Genomic DNA, 16,253 nt, shown 5'->3' with positions numbered 1-16,253 from the left:
TAGGATGTAGAAAAATACCTTTCATATCTTACGTATTTGCTAAATTGAAACAAGTGTCTCACACATTAAAACTGTTTTCCAAGTGCTTCAGAAGTGAATGTCTTGAGTCCATCAGGTCAGAGCACCATAATCGTGCTGTAAGTAACTAAAGGTTCCTAACAATCTTGCATTAAAGTTGTTATCAACATCTTTTAAAATGCATCATTGTTTATTTAGTTCATTCTGAATTAAGTTAATTCACTGCTATTGCTTTTGTATCAGTAATTACCACTTGCTAAACAAAAGTTAACAAAATTATCTAATTAGATACTTCTTAGCAGAGCGGCACATAATTTTCCTGAATCATTCTTTTTTTCCTTTAAGATTTACTTATTTATTTGAGAGAGAGAGAGAGAGAAAGCGCACATGTGAGTGGGGAGAGGGGCAGAGAGAGGGAATCCTCAAGCAGATTCCCTGCTGAGCACGGAGCCCGATGTAGGGCTCAGTCCCATGACCCTGCAATCATGACCTGAGCGGAAATCAGGAGTGGGACGCCTAACTGACTGAACCACCCAGGCACCCCATTCCTGAATTATTCTTCATTTAATTGGTTGCCAAGAAATGACTGTTTCTAATTTACAAAACATAAAGAATGAAACCAAGTTATCTGGTGTTTGTTAATGTGTGAATATTTTTAAACAATGTGGGTGGAATATCCTACTAATTTAGTAAGAGAATTTTAGTCCTTATTGAATATTTAATTCTTCCCCAAATGTAGCATAGTCACAAGAATGCAGACTCCCAAGATCAAGTATAGTCCTGCCCCTCGTAACTATGTAATTCTAGGCACTTAGAAGGATTTCTCTACCTCAGTTCCCCCAACTATAAAAGGGAATAATAATGGTGCTTAATTCATAGCAAGAACAAATGATTTAAAACATGTTAAGCGGGTAGAATAATAACTGGCGCATACTAGGTGTCCAATAACATATTAAGTGCTGCAGTTAATGTTGACCGTTGACCTGTAAACTATTCCTGTGTTAGTCTATCTGTCATCTAATAATATTTGTATCCTTAGACTTTATATTGTGTCAATCAGTTGTCTACTAAAATGAATTGGGAAGATCACCAGTCTCCTTTTATTACTGTTTTTTTGAATAACCTGTCCAAATTCTATTAATTCATTCATTTACTAATCAATTATTTGGAAACTTAGGATGAACTAAAATATTCTTATTCCTTTTGGTTCAAAGACACCCTGCAGGCTTTTCAGAGTTGATAGTTCGAGAATTATTCCCTTATTAAAATAAAGGTCTCTGCCCTCATGGCTTACCAATCTCCATAAATACGCTGATGTGTGAAAGTTCAGTTGGGTTCTGGATGTTTAGGGTGTTCTCATAGCTGTGTTTTAATGAATAATGTAGTTTTAGTTTCCTCAGCTGAACTGTCCAGGAATTGAAATCCTTCCATCCAGGGACTTCAAAAATATCAGTTATCCACTATAATATATTCATTACTAAGGTGATTTCTCATCTTAGCACTAAAGTAGCCATTGAGAATCTTGCTCAAAGTAGGCCTGCCACCATTGCTCTATTTCTCAAAAATATGAGATAATCCCTTCCCAAAGACCTATTCAAATTCCATGAAGAACATAAGCTGATTCTGGTCTTTGGACTCTGACTTGAGACTTCTTTTATTTTGACATTAACTTGTCTTGTACAGTTTATGAATTTGTGAGACTGGGGAATCAGAGAACAGTCAACATCTTGATATTCCCTTTTCAGGAAACAGATCATGCCAAAGATATGGTGAGCCGTGCAATTATAGATTCCCAGGCTCCAGAAGAAATGAAGCATAGTCAGTCTATGGTTGAAGATGCACAGCTACCCCTGGAGCAGAAGAAGAGGAAAATCCAGAGGAATCTTAGGACTTTGGAACAAACTGGACACGTGTCATCCAAGAATAAATACCAAGACATTCTCAATGAGATTGCCAAGGTTTTTGGAAATAGTATTCTTCCTTCTTCACTTAGCAGACATTTGCTAATCTTTGGTCACATGCTAGGCACTCTCTGAGGTGACATAACAGATTCATAGTTGTATTGCCATGATCAATATTATAGATTTTCAAAGGCTTCAAAGCCATTGATGACTTTTTTTTTTTTTAAGATTTTATTTATTTATTTGACAGAGAGAGAGACAGCAAGAGAGGGAACACAAGCAGGGGGAGTGGGAGAGGGAGAAGCAGGCCTCCCATGGAGCAGGGAGCCCGATGCGGGGCTCGATCCCAGTACCCTGGGATCATGACCTGAGCCAAAGGCAGACGCTTAACCAACTGAGCCACCCAGGCGCCCCATTGATGACTTTTAATAGAAAAAATTCACAACTTCCCCAAGTCATTAGGACATTTGATGCACACCAGAAATAAATGCTCAGGAAATTTAATTGACAGGTCTCATCTGTACCTTTAAGCAATACCTACTAAGTTTGGGGTTTTTTTTAAGGTTTTATTTTTTTGGTAATCTCTACACCCAACATGAGGCTCAAACCTACAACCCCGAGATCGAGTCACATGCTCTATCGAGTGAGCCAGCCAGGTGCCCCAATACTTACTAGTTTTAAAATAAAAATGGTACTTCAATGAGAGTTCTCTCTTGTTAGTTGTCATATAGCCCAGTTGCTCTTAGGACCTGCCACTGAGATATTAACTCTGTGTCCCTGAGAATGTGCCTCTGAGCAGTTGAGCCTAAATGCAGTTAAGACTTCAAGGGTGCTTTCTGTTTTCTCATCCCATATTTTTACAGTTGGGAAACTTCCTGAGAAAAGGATCTCAAATTAGTGTGAGGAAGCATCACAGGAAATGGCTAAGATCTGTTTGCCAAGGATAAGGAAGTATATATTTGAGTCAAAAGGACATTTCCTTCTTTTTATCCAAATATGCAAATTAAAATGGGTCTGGAGGTTAAAGGCAGTTAAGTGATCAGGAAAAAAGTAAATGTTCTCACCTTCTTGGTGGAAAATCAACTCTGCTTCTTTCTTCCATGGAAAGTTATGGTCACTTAGAGCAGTAGACTTAGTCCTCCTAGCCTAAGTGACTCAAGGGAAGTCACATTTCTTTCCATAGCTCTGGGGTGGAGAATATTGCTCTCTGGGAATAATTAGTAGAGAAATGAATGCTTTTGCCTTAAAAAAAAGGTCTACCATGAAGGCATCCTCCAGAAGATTCTGTTTACTGGAGAATTGTTATTTAAGGACGTATGCATGTCTATCTGGATTCCTAGGTGAATGTGTTTTAATTTGTCCACATAAGGAAAATCATAGTAAACAAGCGCCATTTTCTTAAATGAAACATTTTCGTGATTTACCCGTTAGAATTACAAATAAATCTTATGCCTGTAAATTTAAATATAGCCTAGCTCCTGTAAGTTATAAGCAGTTTGGACAACTTAATGTTCTCCTAACTCTATTTAAATCCAAGGAATAGTTACCAGAGTTATATCTTTCCCATCAATCTTGAGAGCTCAGTTGTTTTTGGAAACCCTGAGAAATATTTCTCAGATTAAAAAGTGCATTGTTTTTTGTTTGTTTGTTTGTTTGTTTTACTTATTTCTAAAAGGAATGCATTGATTACGTGTAAACCTTTCCAGGTAAAGTATTCTTCCAAGTGGAATGTTGAACACATTCTGAAGAAATTGCTGTCTCCTAGGAAAGTCTTCCTTAGGCCCCTCTTAAAACACTATTTTTCCTTAAATTAATTGTATGGTTATTCCAAAAATGCTTATCCGCTTTTCCATCAAGGAAAAAATAAACCTTAGCAACTCTGTTAAAGTGAAATATGGACCCTTGCCAGTCTGAAGTATAAGCAAGGAAGGAGGGACACTTTAGTGTTCAGAGATGAAGGTCACTGAGGGAAGCTACAGGTTAATGGTCACAAATAGGGATTCAATAGTCCACATTCTTCTTGTCCCACATTGGCAATATCATAAAGTCAGCTTCTTAAATCTCGTATCATAGCCTTGACTTGTTCTTTTAGGACATTCGAAATCAAAGAATACATCGTAAGCTTCGAAAAGCTGAATTGGCCAAACTTCAGCAGACCCTGAAGGCACTCAATGAGAAGGCGGCATTTTATGAAGAGCAGATTAATTATTATGACACCTACATAAAGACTTGTTTAGACAACTTAAAAAGAAGGTAAATTAAATTCCTATATCCGTTTGTGGTGTCCTGGTGTATAGGGGTGTCCGTTCTTCTACAATCCTGGACAGTGGGGCCTGGAAGCACACTGCTTGCTTTATTTTATAACCAAACACTAGAATCTCAATCTTGTGATTTGCTGCTGTGATCTAAGAAGTCAGAAGTGCATTTAGGATTGCCCATCAGCATTGGAATTCGAGCAGCTCAATTTGTTGTATTTTAAGCAAGTAGCTTTAACACCTGGGGAAGCACTCTCCTTTTTCCTTTTGTCTGTTTTAGTCAAAGGTGTCTTTGAACACTATGATAAAAATTAGACTACTCTTGTTTTTTGAATGTTTACAGTAAATGATATTAATGTTAGATAACTCCAGGTGTTTGCTAACAGCGAATACAGCCTAATGATTTAAAATTTCTTAGTGGGGCCCCTGGGTGGCTCAGTGAGTTAAGCATCTGACTTGATTTTGGCTCAGGTCATGATCTCAGGGTTGTGAGGTAGAGCCCACATTGGGCTCTGCGCTCAGTACGGAGTCTGCTTGAGATCCTCTTTCTCCTCTGCCCTTCCTCCACTAACCACCCCCCCTCACTCGTGCTTGCTCGCTCTCTCTCAAATAAATTTTAAAAACCTTTAAAATTGCTTACGGGTTTACAAAAATATTATTGACATAAAAGACAAAATTTGGCAGTTGCCTATAATCCGTTAGCATACATATTACAGATTTTTTTATACGCAATGTAGCCACTTTTAATGAGTATTCTTTGCTCATAATTGTTCTTACTCCTAGACTAAAATTGATACTAATCGAATTTTAATTACCCATTTAAATATGTAATGCAATATTTTCATGTAATCCATGTAATCAAATTGACAGTAGGAAATGATGCTGTACGGAAAAATCAACTGCATTAATCATAGAAGATTTGATGAAGGGAGATAAGCAAATTTAAACCGCGTCTATTTGGGCCCCACTAGCTCTGAATTTTAATTCGTTTGCTTGCAGCCTGTAAATTACTTTTACTCTGTTCCTGGGAAGAAGAAGTTGATCAAGCTAATAATACCCAGAAGAAATAGGGTTGTTAGAGGGGGTTTTTTATATATTTATTACAACTACTTGAAGGCATTTTACAAGCTCTGCAGTTGGGTGAGCTGGATTTGCATTCTAATTTCCTCTTAGATTGTGTGATCTGTGACCCAGCCCAGTGAATGTCTCTGGAACTTCAATTTTCTCATCTTTAAGGTGGCAGGAGTACCAGCTTCACAAGCATTGTTATGAGAGCTAAATGAAACAATAAGAAAGGAATTTATTTATTTCAAAGCACTACGGAAATGTCAATTTTGCAAATGTGAGGCAATATTCATAAAGTACTTAGAACATTGCTGGCCACATAGTATTTATTAAATAAACTAAAAAAGTCTTAGTAATAACTTTACTTAAGAAGTATGCAGTTCAGATTAATGAACCAAAGCTGCTTGCAGAATGACTTAATATAGCCACGTATTTCGACATGCCTGAGAAAATAGAGGACAAGTTTTATGAAAAATGTTAGTCTGTAATTCAAACTTCAGTCACTTTGAAAATAGCTTTCTCTTATATTTCAGTAGTGAGGTTTTATGGTCTAGGGAAAATTGTCACCTGCTATCGCAAAATCTCGGAAAATCTCACCTTAACTATTGCAAAATAAAAAGTTTCGTATTCAGGGCAGTGGGGCCCAGTGTGAGCAGTGGTGGGCACCCTGACAGGGTTATTGCACCACCAGAAACCTCTGACTTTGCCATCATGACAACAGACAGTTTATTCTTCTTTTGTCAGAAATTCTCGAAGATCAATTAAACTAGATGGAAAAGGAGAACCCAAAGGGGCGAAAAGATCTAAGCCGGTGAGGTACACGGCAGCAAAGCTGCATGAGAAAGGTGTCCTCCTGGGGATAGACGACCTTCAAACAAACCAGTGAGTGTGACCCAGAATCTACACAGAGCACAAGCGCCCTCTAATCACTCCCATAAAATCCGACTCCCTTCTCTTAGGTTTCCTGTGGCCTTTGAAGAGAGCTTCATTTGGTCTCTAGTCTTCCCATCAGACCCCAAACATCTGGTGCTGCGGGTTGTAGGAAGTGCCGAGCCGGTCACTGTGTTTCCCATGGCTGGCCCGGTGTGTTTGGATTTGCCCGCCTCCCCTTTCCCACCAAAAGAACTGAGTCATATCAGTGAGAATGAAAAGCTGTCTTTTGGTCTTGAATGATAAGAGTTATTTACAAGTGCAAAATAGTACCTTTCTCATTTCAAAGCCACAGATTGTGTGCCAACACCTGGGTCAGAGCCATCTGCGGGGTGCTGTTGGGGTGTGTATTTGACCTAGAGGGGAAAATGGAAACCCTCCGCTGCAGCCACGTACCACGTGCCAGTGGGTTCTCTGTGTTAAAGGGACCATGAGCCTTGTGTCCCATCACTGTTGGGGGGGAGCCAGACTCCCCATGTGCCCTCCTCTCCAACTCCTGCCTTCTCTCCAGAACTGGGCTCTATTCCACTTATCCCAGCAAACCTTCTCTCGACTACACCCACTCAGAGAACATGCTTCCTCATCTTTATAGTTTCTATAAAAGAAATCATCCATAATATTCAACTGGGTGGCTCAGTCGGTTAAGCGTCTGACTCTTGATCTCGGCTCAGGTCTTGATCTCAGGGTCGTGAGTTCAAGCCACACGTTGGGCTCCACATTGGGCATGGAGCCTACTTTAAAATGAAATAGAGTAAAGTAAAGTAGAATAAAATAAAATTCAACCGACCTCTCAGCGGTACAAGTCAATATTTAATCCTCACATTCTGTGAGCCTCCTATTTCCAACTATATTTTATGATCTTTAAGAACAAGGACGACATTTTAATAGCATTTCTTTTATAATAAAGGACCTACTTCAGTGCTCTCAGCTACAGTCCCAACAAGAACCATGAAACCTAGGTTAGTGAGCAGAGTGGGGAAGGGGTATGATAGGAGGTTTGGGGGATTAGGATTTTCCCAGTGGACCTTGCACTAAGCCTGGTAACTAAGGATTCCATTAACTGGTGTCAGCTTTACACATAAATTTGCAGTTCCACATGTGTGAGTGTCCCTTTCTTCACTAGGTTTAAAAATGTTACATTTGATATCGTATCTACTGAAGATGTGGGCATCTTTGATGTCAGATCAAAATTCCTTGGTGTCGAGATGGAAAAGGTACAGCTCAATATTCAGGTAAGCTGGGATTTCTGCAAAGTGGGGGTGAGTTTTATAATGTGGGGCATTTGTGCCTCCCCTGGCTTCCACCCTTCATAACAGTGAGGTTCACCGGAAGACCCCTGCAAGCCTTATTTGCCAATATTAGCTTTTTAAGCATTGATGATTTTTTAAAAAGCTCTGATTTTTCAAAATATTAGAACTTAAAATGCTTTTAGATGGCAAACCATAGTGGTCAGTATTTCTAAGGCATGTTTCCATTTTGAAGCTTAGAGGGTAAACATAGTATAAAAGTATTGAGAGCTATGAAGGCTGGCAAGTTTTCTTTTATTAGGAACTTGGATTTCTTTCTAAGACTACATATGCCCAGGATTGGAACTTTCCTGACCTCATTTCTCCTTCTTTCTCCTTCTTAGAATCATTTTTACATTAGTGTGTTAAATCAATTAAATGCTTAGGGGGCACCTGGGTAGCTCATCTGTTGAGCATCCAACTCTTGGTTTTGGCTCAGGTCCTAGTCTTGTGGTCAGTCATGGGATAGAGCTCTGCACACTGAGTTTGCTTCAGATTCTCTCTCCCTCCTGCTTGTGTGCTCTCGCTCTCTCTCAAATAAATGCATAAATAAAATCTTTTTAAAAATTCTCTCCCCCTCCGCCCACTCACACATGCATGCTCTCTCACTCTCTCCTTCTCTTTCTCTTTCTCTCTCTCTAAAATAAATATATCTTTTTAAAAATATCTGTTAAATGCTTAGGATGATAAGAATGAAAGACACAGTGCAAAATAGTTATCTATAAGTAGAAAAATGGTGTCTGCAGTCTGAATTATTGCCTTTTACTCATAAGAACCACATTTAAGCCAAATATACTTGAACAGAAACTGAGACATCCAATTTCTGTGTCCAAAAAACCACCACAACAACAGAAAATGAAGGGAGTGTGCAACCAAATGTTTACTCCCAACCTCTTCTTAATCCTTAGTGTAGGATCGGCTAAAAGAAGTATCTGGGGGGCCCCTGAGTGGTTCAGTCATTGGGCATCTGCCTTCAGCTCAGGTCATGATCCCAGAGTCCTGGGATCAAGCCCCGCGTCTGTCTCTCTGCTCAGCAAGGGAGTCTGCTTCTCCCTCTCCTCCCCACTTGTGCTCTCTCTTGCTGTCTCTCAAAAAAAAAAAAAAAAAAAAGAACAAGTATTTGAGTTTTTCTTTTTCACATAAGAGATTTTAAATGGAAATAACACCTAATTACCTGGGTCCCAAATTACTTGTAAAATGGTTCCCAGGTACTCTGTGTGTATCTACACAAACCATCTTGATGAGCCCCTGCAAGTGACAAGTTCTAGCCTCAGCGCCCGCGGAGCCAGTAGCTGAGAGCCCTGAAATGACCTCCCCCCCCAGGAGCAGATGCCAATCCCTTCTTTTCTGTCTAGCATTCCTTGTAGCTTAAAAGGAAAAATTAGAAGTGAGTATGATAAGGCCATTGAGATAATGGAGTAAATTAGAGTCTAGAGAGAAAATGAAAGATAATGTGTAATTATGAAAAGTATATATAAGTAAACAGTATTGTTTTCTACCTTATTTTAAATGTCACTAAATGTATCCGTCTAACAATTTAACTGAAAAGCTTGAGTGACCCTATGTACCACTTAGATAAATATGGGAAGAGAAAACCATCTGCTCCAAAGTGGATTGTCTTGGTTAGTCATTCTTCTCTAGAAGCGGCAAAGACATACCATGTGTTTGTCAAGAAGGAAATGACCCAAGGCCAATCAACATCAACTGGACAGACGAATTCCAAGTGACCAGGAGACACCTGTTCAGACAGGCCTCAAGAATTCCATGGGACTTCCTTTGAACAGTGGTGCAGATACCAAGCTTCACATGCTCCTTTGTTAAGGATTCAGTATGCAGTAGGATTAGCTATTCACGCCATTCATCTGTACACGTAATTGATTGCGAAATGTTACTGCTTAGCTGCCCCAGATTTTGAAAGTCATTAACATATCACCAGGCTACCTACATAATTTGCAGGGCTTGATGCAAAATGAAAATGTACAGCCCCTTATTCAGAATTATTGAGAATTTCAAAATAGTAACAGCAGAGCATTAAACGAAGTGCAGGGCCCTACTGATCATGGGACCCTGCACAGGTTAAATGCCCCAGTAGCCAGCCCTGCCTCTAATAGCTAATAAAGTCAGACTTCTGTTTATACAGAGGCCTTCAGACAATTACATTATCACATGAATTACCAAAGAGGACTTGATGGCCAGGTCATTAGTGTGAGACAAGGACTGGCAACAGGACAGAAATTTGTAAGAGAATTAAGGGAGATCGCTTCTAACATTATTTCTAGGTCTTCTTCTCCCACTCTTTCCTCAGTTCCTAAAGATTATATCCTAATTAAATCCTCTATGTATTGGCAGTGTACCTAACGAAAGGGTGTGACTTAAGTGAAGATGTTCTCCTGGCACAGATAATGGCCAGTGTTCATCAAGGGCTACAAGGTTGACTCGCTTCCTTTCCCAGATGAAGAACTGAGAGGTTCAGAGAGCTCGTTATACAAGAGGCAGCTGGAGTCCAAGTTCTTCATCACTCAGCTCCATTGCCCCTCTCACAGGATTCCAGTTAATCCTGACAAGGCATGGGTGGCTTACAAAGAGCTTGTGGACCTTGATCTCCTGTGCCCAACAGCACGCCTGTGAAGTAGGCAGTGTTCTCACAATTTACACACACACACAATACAGAACTTCAGAGAGGTTGTGTGATGTTGCAAGGTCATAAGATAGCAAATGGTGGGGTTAAGTCTCAAATCTGATCTTCCATCCACAAGTTCGGTCATTTTCTTTGCTCTCCACGTTGGGGGGCCATCTGATTCCCCTGCAGACACCTGCAGGTGTCTCTTACTTAGAGCTGAGTACAGTTGGAGGTAATTGAAGAAGTGGAGAAGGAAGCTGGGAACAGCCAAAGTTCTCTCAAAGATGATTCCAACTTCTTAATGGAAGTTAAGCAAGTGGCCTTGCTTAATGTAGATACAAGACATTATCATTAAGAACCAAGAAGTTTCCAGAGCTAGAAACAAGAAAATGAGGTCTTGGGTATTAGTCTGTGGGAGTTCAAGAATGATATCTTCTATTTGGGAAAGACCTCCCTGTCCTGTGGTGTTAGGAAACATTTCTGCTTATCTCATGCATATGACTGGTGTGACACATTTACTAACTTTAGCAAGAGGTGATTTCCTTTGTTTGTGTGGTGGCAGAATGATTGACTTGAGAATAAGGACTTGTTCTCAATACAGGAACAGAAGTAATTTGAATCAGGAAGGTTTTGCTTTATACAGGGGTCTCCAAATTTCTATCACACAACTTCAGTACATAACATGATCATTAATGCCCATTTGTACATACTTATTTATAAAGTATACATGCCCTTACTACTATACTCTATAAAATATATATACAAAATGTAGTTTAAAGAATGATAAAAAATAAGAATAAATAGGAGTTCTCATATTCTTTTTGCTTCCCAAGGAATTGCCTTTCTTGCTCCACTTTATTTTTTTTTTTTAAAGATTTTATTTATTTGACAGAGAGAGACACAGCGAGAGAGGGAACACAAGCAGGGGGAGTGGGAGAGGGAGAAGCAGGTTTCCCGCGGAGCGGGGAGCCCGATGCGGGGCTCGATCCCAGGACCCTGGGATCATGACCTGGGCCGAAGGCAGACGCTTAACGACTGAGCCACCCAGGCGCCCCTCTTGCTCCACTTTAGAAAACACCACTGCTCTAAAGGCTAGAACCCATCTTGCTTGAATATTTATATTTTTAATTTTTCGATTAAAAAGTATAATTACATATCTGATATTAATTTGATGATGGTTTTCTGTTATACAGTGCTTATCAATTCTAAAAATCTGTTTTCTTTCACTTAGGTTAGTGATTCTCAAAGTATGGCACTCAGACCAACCATGCCGTCATCACATGGGAACTTGTTAAAATGCATATTCTTGGGCCTCACCCCAAAGCTACAAAGTCAGAACTTCTGGTGGATGGGGCCCAACGATCTGTGTTGTAACTAGCTTGTGTTTTTAATGGGATGATTTTGATGCACACTCCGTAGTTAGGTCAACTGAATCTTATTTTTGTTGACAGATTCTTCTAGAATGTTTTTTAAATGTACAAAATGTCAAATTTGAGATTTAATGATGATCTTCACAATTTCAGGATTTACTTCAGATGCAGTATGAAGGAGTAGCTGTAATGAAAATGTTTGATAAGGTTAAAGTGAATGTGAACCTTCTCATATACCTGCTGAACAAGAAATTCTATGGAAAGTGAAGTGCCTACAGAAATTTCATGGAATCTGTATCATCTGGATTAAGAAATGAATCTGTTTAATATTTTTGTTGTTAAACATGATTGAAATCACTGCTTATAAATGTGTGATTTTTTAAAAACAAAACAAAACAAAAAAGACCAAAACTGTTCTGAAGAATGTACCCATGTGCCTTTTTGATAATTTAATACTATGGTAGAATAATCCAAAAAAATGAATTAATGTAAACACTTCCACATTATACTGTGGTATAGGTACTCTGATTTAAAACTTTGGACCTTCTGTGATTTGTTTTAAAGTAGGGAGAAAATAAGTTTAGTTGACTAGAGACAAATCTGTAAACCTATTTTCCTATGAAAAAAATTTTAAATGTCCCATTTGAATAATGTAATTCTTCATAGATTTTTTTTTTTTTTTTTTGGTCTATGGAGAAATAGAAACCTAATTATTTGTAATGAATTATTTACACAGATATTTAGTTCTAAGCCCTACCTTCTGGGAGTTACCAATTTTAAAGAAGTTTTGTGCAATTCAATATGAAGTTTTTATAGGTAATTGAAAGTGATAATACAATAACACTTTCTGTATAAAAGTATATATTTTATGTGATTTATTCCTACTAAATGAAGTGCACTACTGCCTCATGGTAAAGACTCTTGTTCCCAGAGCCTTTAAGTGACTAAGGAACACCACGGTAGCGATCCCCCCTAAGCCCCCACCGCCACCCCTCACAGTTTATTTGAATACTTAAATTGCGCCTCTCAATTTTTTGTAATGCGATAAAAATCAGTATCTAGATGGTTTTTAAATGTATTCTTTGAAAATTGTTTTATGTAAAATAAATGTTACTGAATTACACAAATTTGGCTTTTTAGTTGTCTTAATCTAAATGTGTTGAGTGGGTAGAAGGTTCTTGGTGGGGCTTATCAGGAAAAGAAACAACATGCCTATAGCTGTACTTGGTAAGGTGCAGAGTAAACTGCTGTGACCAAGAAATCCAAAACCCTGTGGCTGGAACAAGAGAGAAGTTTGTTATTGTCAAAGTCAGCAGTTCAAAGGTAAGTGATCAGGCCCACAAGATTATCTAGGGCCCAGGCTGGCCATTTGGCTCTCTCCTTATCACTGATTCCCAGCCACAGAAGAGGGAAAGAAGTTCAGGGCATGCGTGTTGTTTTAAGGCACTCGTGTCACTTCTGCTTACATCCGACTGGACAAAACTTAGTCATGCTGCCACAGCTAGCTTCAGTAGAGGCTGGGAAATAAGGTCCCCAACTAAGCCCCCAGGTACCCAATCAAAAGCTGGGGTAAGGGGCGCCTGGGTGGCTCAGTCCGTTAAGTGTCTGCATTCCGCTGAGGTCATGATCCCATAGTCCTGTTTCTCCCTCTCCCTCTGCTGCTCCCCCACCCAGCTTGTCTGTCTGTCTGTCTCTCTCTCTCTGTCTCAAATAAAATCTTTAAAAAATGAAAAGCTGGGTAAGAGGGGGCTGCTATTACTGAAAGAGTGATTGCTGGAGACAGGTTAGCTATCTCGAGACATGATCATAGTAATCCAGACTCTCAGGCTGGAACCCCCTGACACTCCGTATTCTGTTCATTGATTCAACACACTTTATTTTCCACAGGGATTTGCAAAACATTGAGAAAGTGTAACTTATGCACATTTGACACGAATGAACTTTAAGTGTGAGGCCAACAGAATTTGGAAAGTTCAAATTTTTAAAAGTAGAATCTGCCCTTTTAGTGACTGTTTCCAGTTGTACATATTTTTAACAAAGAGAAAATGCTCTTTGTCAAAACAATGCTCAAAATAGTGCTCACTATCTTAACAGTTCATGGATGTGTGGGGGGTGTTAATGCATTAACGTTAACACAGACCTTCATACCTAAAAGGAATCAAATAAACATACGGTTGCTTAGGTGTCATCTTGTGAATAAACCACGTCCTCCCCTGAAGCTACCTGACATGAGGAACAAGAGCCAGGGACAGTAGGAGGTGGGTTAAACTTCCTCCCTTGTGCTCCAGGAAAGACTGTTAATGGAAATGTGTCAGAGGAGCCAAAATTAAGGGGAAAATGTTGGGAGGCAAAAGCTAACCTTTCATAGTATCTCTGAAGGGAGTTTGTCTTATTGCAACACTGAGCGTCATGTTTGAATGTTGTCTGTATTAATATAGACCTTTGTACCCTGCCAGTACCCTCAAGGAATGGGGTGAATGTTTTCCCTCCGTTGGCCCACAGTATAAGGCTGTTGTTGAAGATACTACCAAGGGCTACTTGAGATCTTTAAAGCACATGAATGAATGAGTAACCCAGAGAAGGAGAACCGTGATGAAGAAGCGCGAACAGGAAGAAGCCAGGGGAGGTATGGATGTAGAGATGGTTGCCGCCAAGGCCCATGCCCCTCCCAGAAGGACTGAACCCCAAGCCAGGGACAGTTGTACCTTATAACCCTGAGCCACTAAAGACTCCTAACCATTGTAGCGGAGGAAAAATTTTCCCTCCCTCCTTCTGCGTTCGTGGCTGAGACGCCCTGTAATAAAAAATTATCAAGAGAAAAACAAATACAAGTTTAAAATGCATGCCTCATGTATACATGGGAAATACCCAGGAAAACTGAGAAAAACTCCTTGAAACAGCCCAAGCCCCCCCCTTAGAAGGATGTTGGGGAGCGGGGGCCGGGGGGAGGGATGGCGTTGCACTTCAGGGGAAGATGATGAGAAGAGGAAAAGTTTGGTGAGATTGACCTTGCCTGGAAGATAAGCCAGGTGAATAAGTGATGTCCAGCAGTAACTCTCTTCCTGGTACAGCCTCCCTTTCTAAAGTAAATTTTCTTCATAAATGTAAATTGCCATTACAGAAGGATAACTTTTATTTTCAGAGCTTCTCTTGTGTCAGCAGTTTCACAAAATAATCACTTCAAAATAAGACATATGCCAAAGAGGCCTATTTTAGAGTGGCACGTTCTGCTACCCTTCACCAACCTCGTCCCCAGAGCTCATAACTCTCCTTATTCAGTGAGAAGAAAAAAAATTTTTTTTTGCTTTTGAAACACTTAGCAGTTGAAACTCTAACTTGATTAAGTCTAAAGCTGACTCCTTTATTTTGATGTATGTCTAGCCATCTTTCCAATATTATGAAAATGGTCTTCCATTGGAAGCTTGAGAGTCCGTGCTCCCGTGAACTCCACTTTTTAGCACCTAGACATTAAAAAGGCAAAAAGGACTTAAGCTGCATTCTAGGTACTCTCAAAGGATGTGTTCTAGTAATCTCCAACAGAGAGAAAACCTGTGCATATTTTAATATTCTGGAAGTTTGTGGTGAAATAGAGACCAACTCAATGTGCCCAGTGTCTGACATGAAGTCGTTGAAAGACCAGAACCATGACGTCTGTGTTAGTGTGTGTGGGTGGTTGGGCCCTAATTAGAGGTGCTATTCATGATGCAACTTTTACGACTGTGGCGGTGGTTAAGCGGGGATTTGTGGTACTCCTCAAACATTCAAGAGGTGAACCACGGAACTCTGAATGTTGACAGTTGCCTGTATTTTAAGAGATTCTGGTGAGCATTGGATCCTATACTGCTGATCAGCTTTTGAAAACCCATTGCCTCTGTTACTGAAACCAGGATTTGGTTAACAGGTTAAGATAGAACCAGACCTTGAGCTGAGACTTCCATTTTCTCCTGCCCGTACACACTGAAGTCCCCAGTTCTCAGGCCTTTGAACTCTGGAATTTACACCAGCAGCACCCCTACTCCTCCTCGGGCCTTCAGTCTCTGACTGGGAATTATGCCCTTAGCCCCCCATGGTTCTCAGGCCTTCGGACTGGGACTGAATTATATCACCGGCTGGTGTGGTTCTCCAGCTTGCAGATAGCAGATCGTGGAACTACTCAGCCTCTCTGTGTGAGTCAGTTCCTGTAATAAATCTTCTCTTTTATGTATATCTATATACATGATACAGATAGATGATAGAGATTGTTGGGTTTTTTATCTAGAAATCCCAGACTAATACAGAAGGGAAATGAATACGAGAAGTAAAAGATACTGAGTTCAACACCTTATATACCTGGAACAAAAGTTTTTGTAGTTGTTTTCTTTAACAGATACTAAATTTGACCTTTTCTTAGCACCCCCACCACAGGGAGAGTCTAACCATTCTATCCATGATATAATTAGTGAAAATACATTTGTTGACTGATTATGAGAGACTAATGTTACTTTTTTTTTTAAGGTTTATTTTAGAGAGTGCATGTATGAGTGGGGGGAGGGGCAGAGGAACAGAACCTCAAGCAGACTCCCCTCTGAGCGCAGAGCCTGACTCGGGGCTCGATCTCTCATAACCCATGAGATCACAACCTGAGCCAAAACCAAGAGTCTGGCGCTCAACCAACTGTGCCACCCAGGCACCCTGAGCTTAACTTATTTCCAAACTCAAAATACCAAAGCAGATTTGTAACAACAGAAGGCAGAGACAGGTCTCCTAGGGACAAGCTTGTAACTTGATTACAGATATGTTTGCTTCAAAAACAAATGTGGAGATATCTG

General features: G+C 39.9%; 1 protein-coding gene across 3 annotated transcripts in view; it reads left to right on the top strand.

Moving 5' to 3' along the window:
- The window catches only part of IQGAP2 (IQ motif containing GTPase activating protein 2), a 287,293-nt gene extending 274,721 nt beyond the window's left edge, over positions 1 to 12,572 (top strand). For all 3 annotated transcript variants that reach the window (XM_078067166.1, XM_078067167.1, XM_078067165.1), the window contains 5 exons: positions 1,764 to 1,976; positions 4,012 to 4,172; positions 5,984 to 6,121; positions 7,293 to 7,401; positions 11,599 to 12,572. In XM_078067166.1, the coding sequence (XP_077923292.1) occupies positions 1,764 to 1,976; positions 4,012 to 4,172; positions 5,984 to 6,121; positions 7,293 to 7,401; positions 11,599 to 11,712 (735 nt within the window). In that variant the 3' untranslated portion in view covers positions 11,713 to 12,572. The remainder of the gene's footprint in view (positions 1 to 1,763; positions 1,977 to 4,011; positions 4,173 to 5,983; positions 6,122 to 7,292; positions 7,402 to 11,598) is intronic.
- The last annotated feature ends 3,681 nt before the right edge of the window (positions 12,573 to 16,253 follow it).

Source organism: Halichoerus grypus, chromosome 2 (assembly GCF_964656455.1).
Source record: "Halichoerus grypus chromosome 2, mHalGry1.hap1.1, whole genome shotgun sequence".
In the NCBI taxonomy this organism is placed as follows: Eukaryota; Metazoa; Chordata; class Mammalia; order Carnivora; family Phocidae; genus Halichoerus; species Halichoerus grypus.
This window is presented reverse-complemented; position numbering and strand designations above follow the sequence as displayed.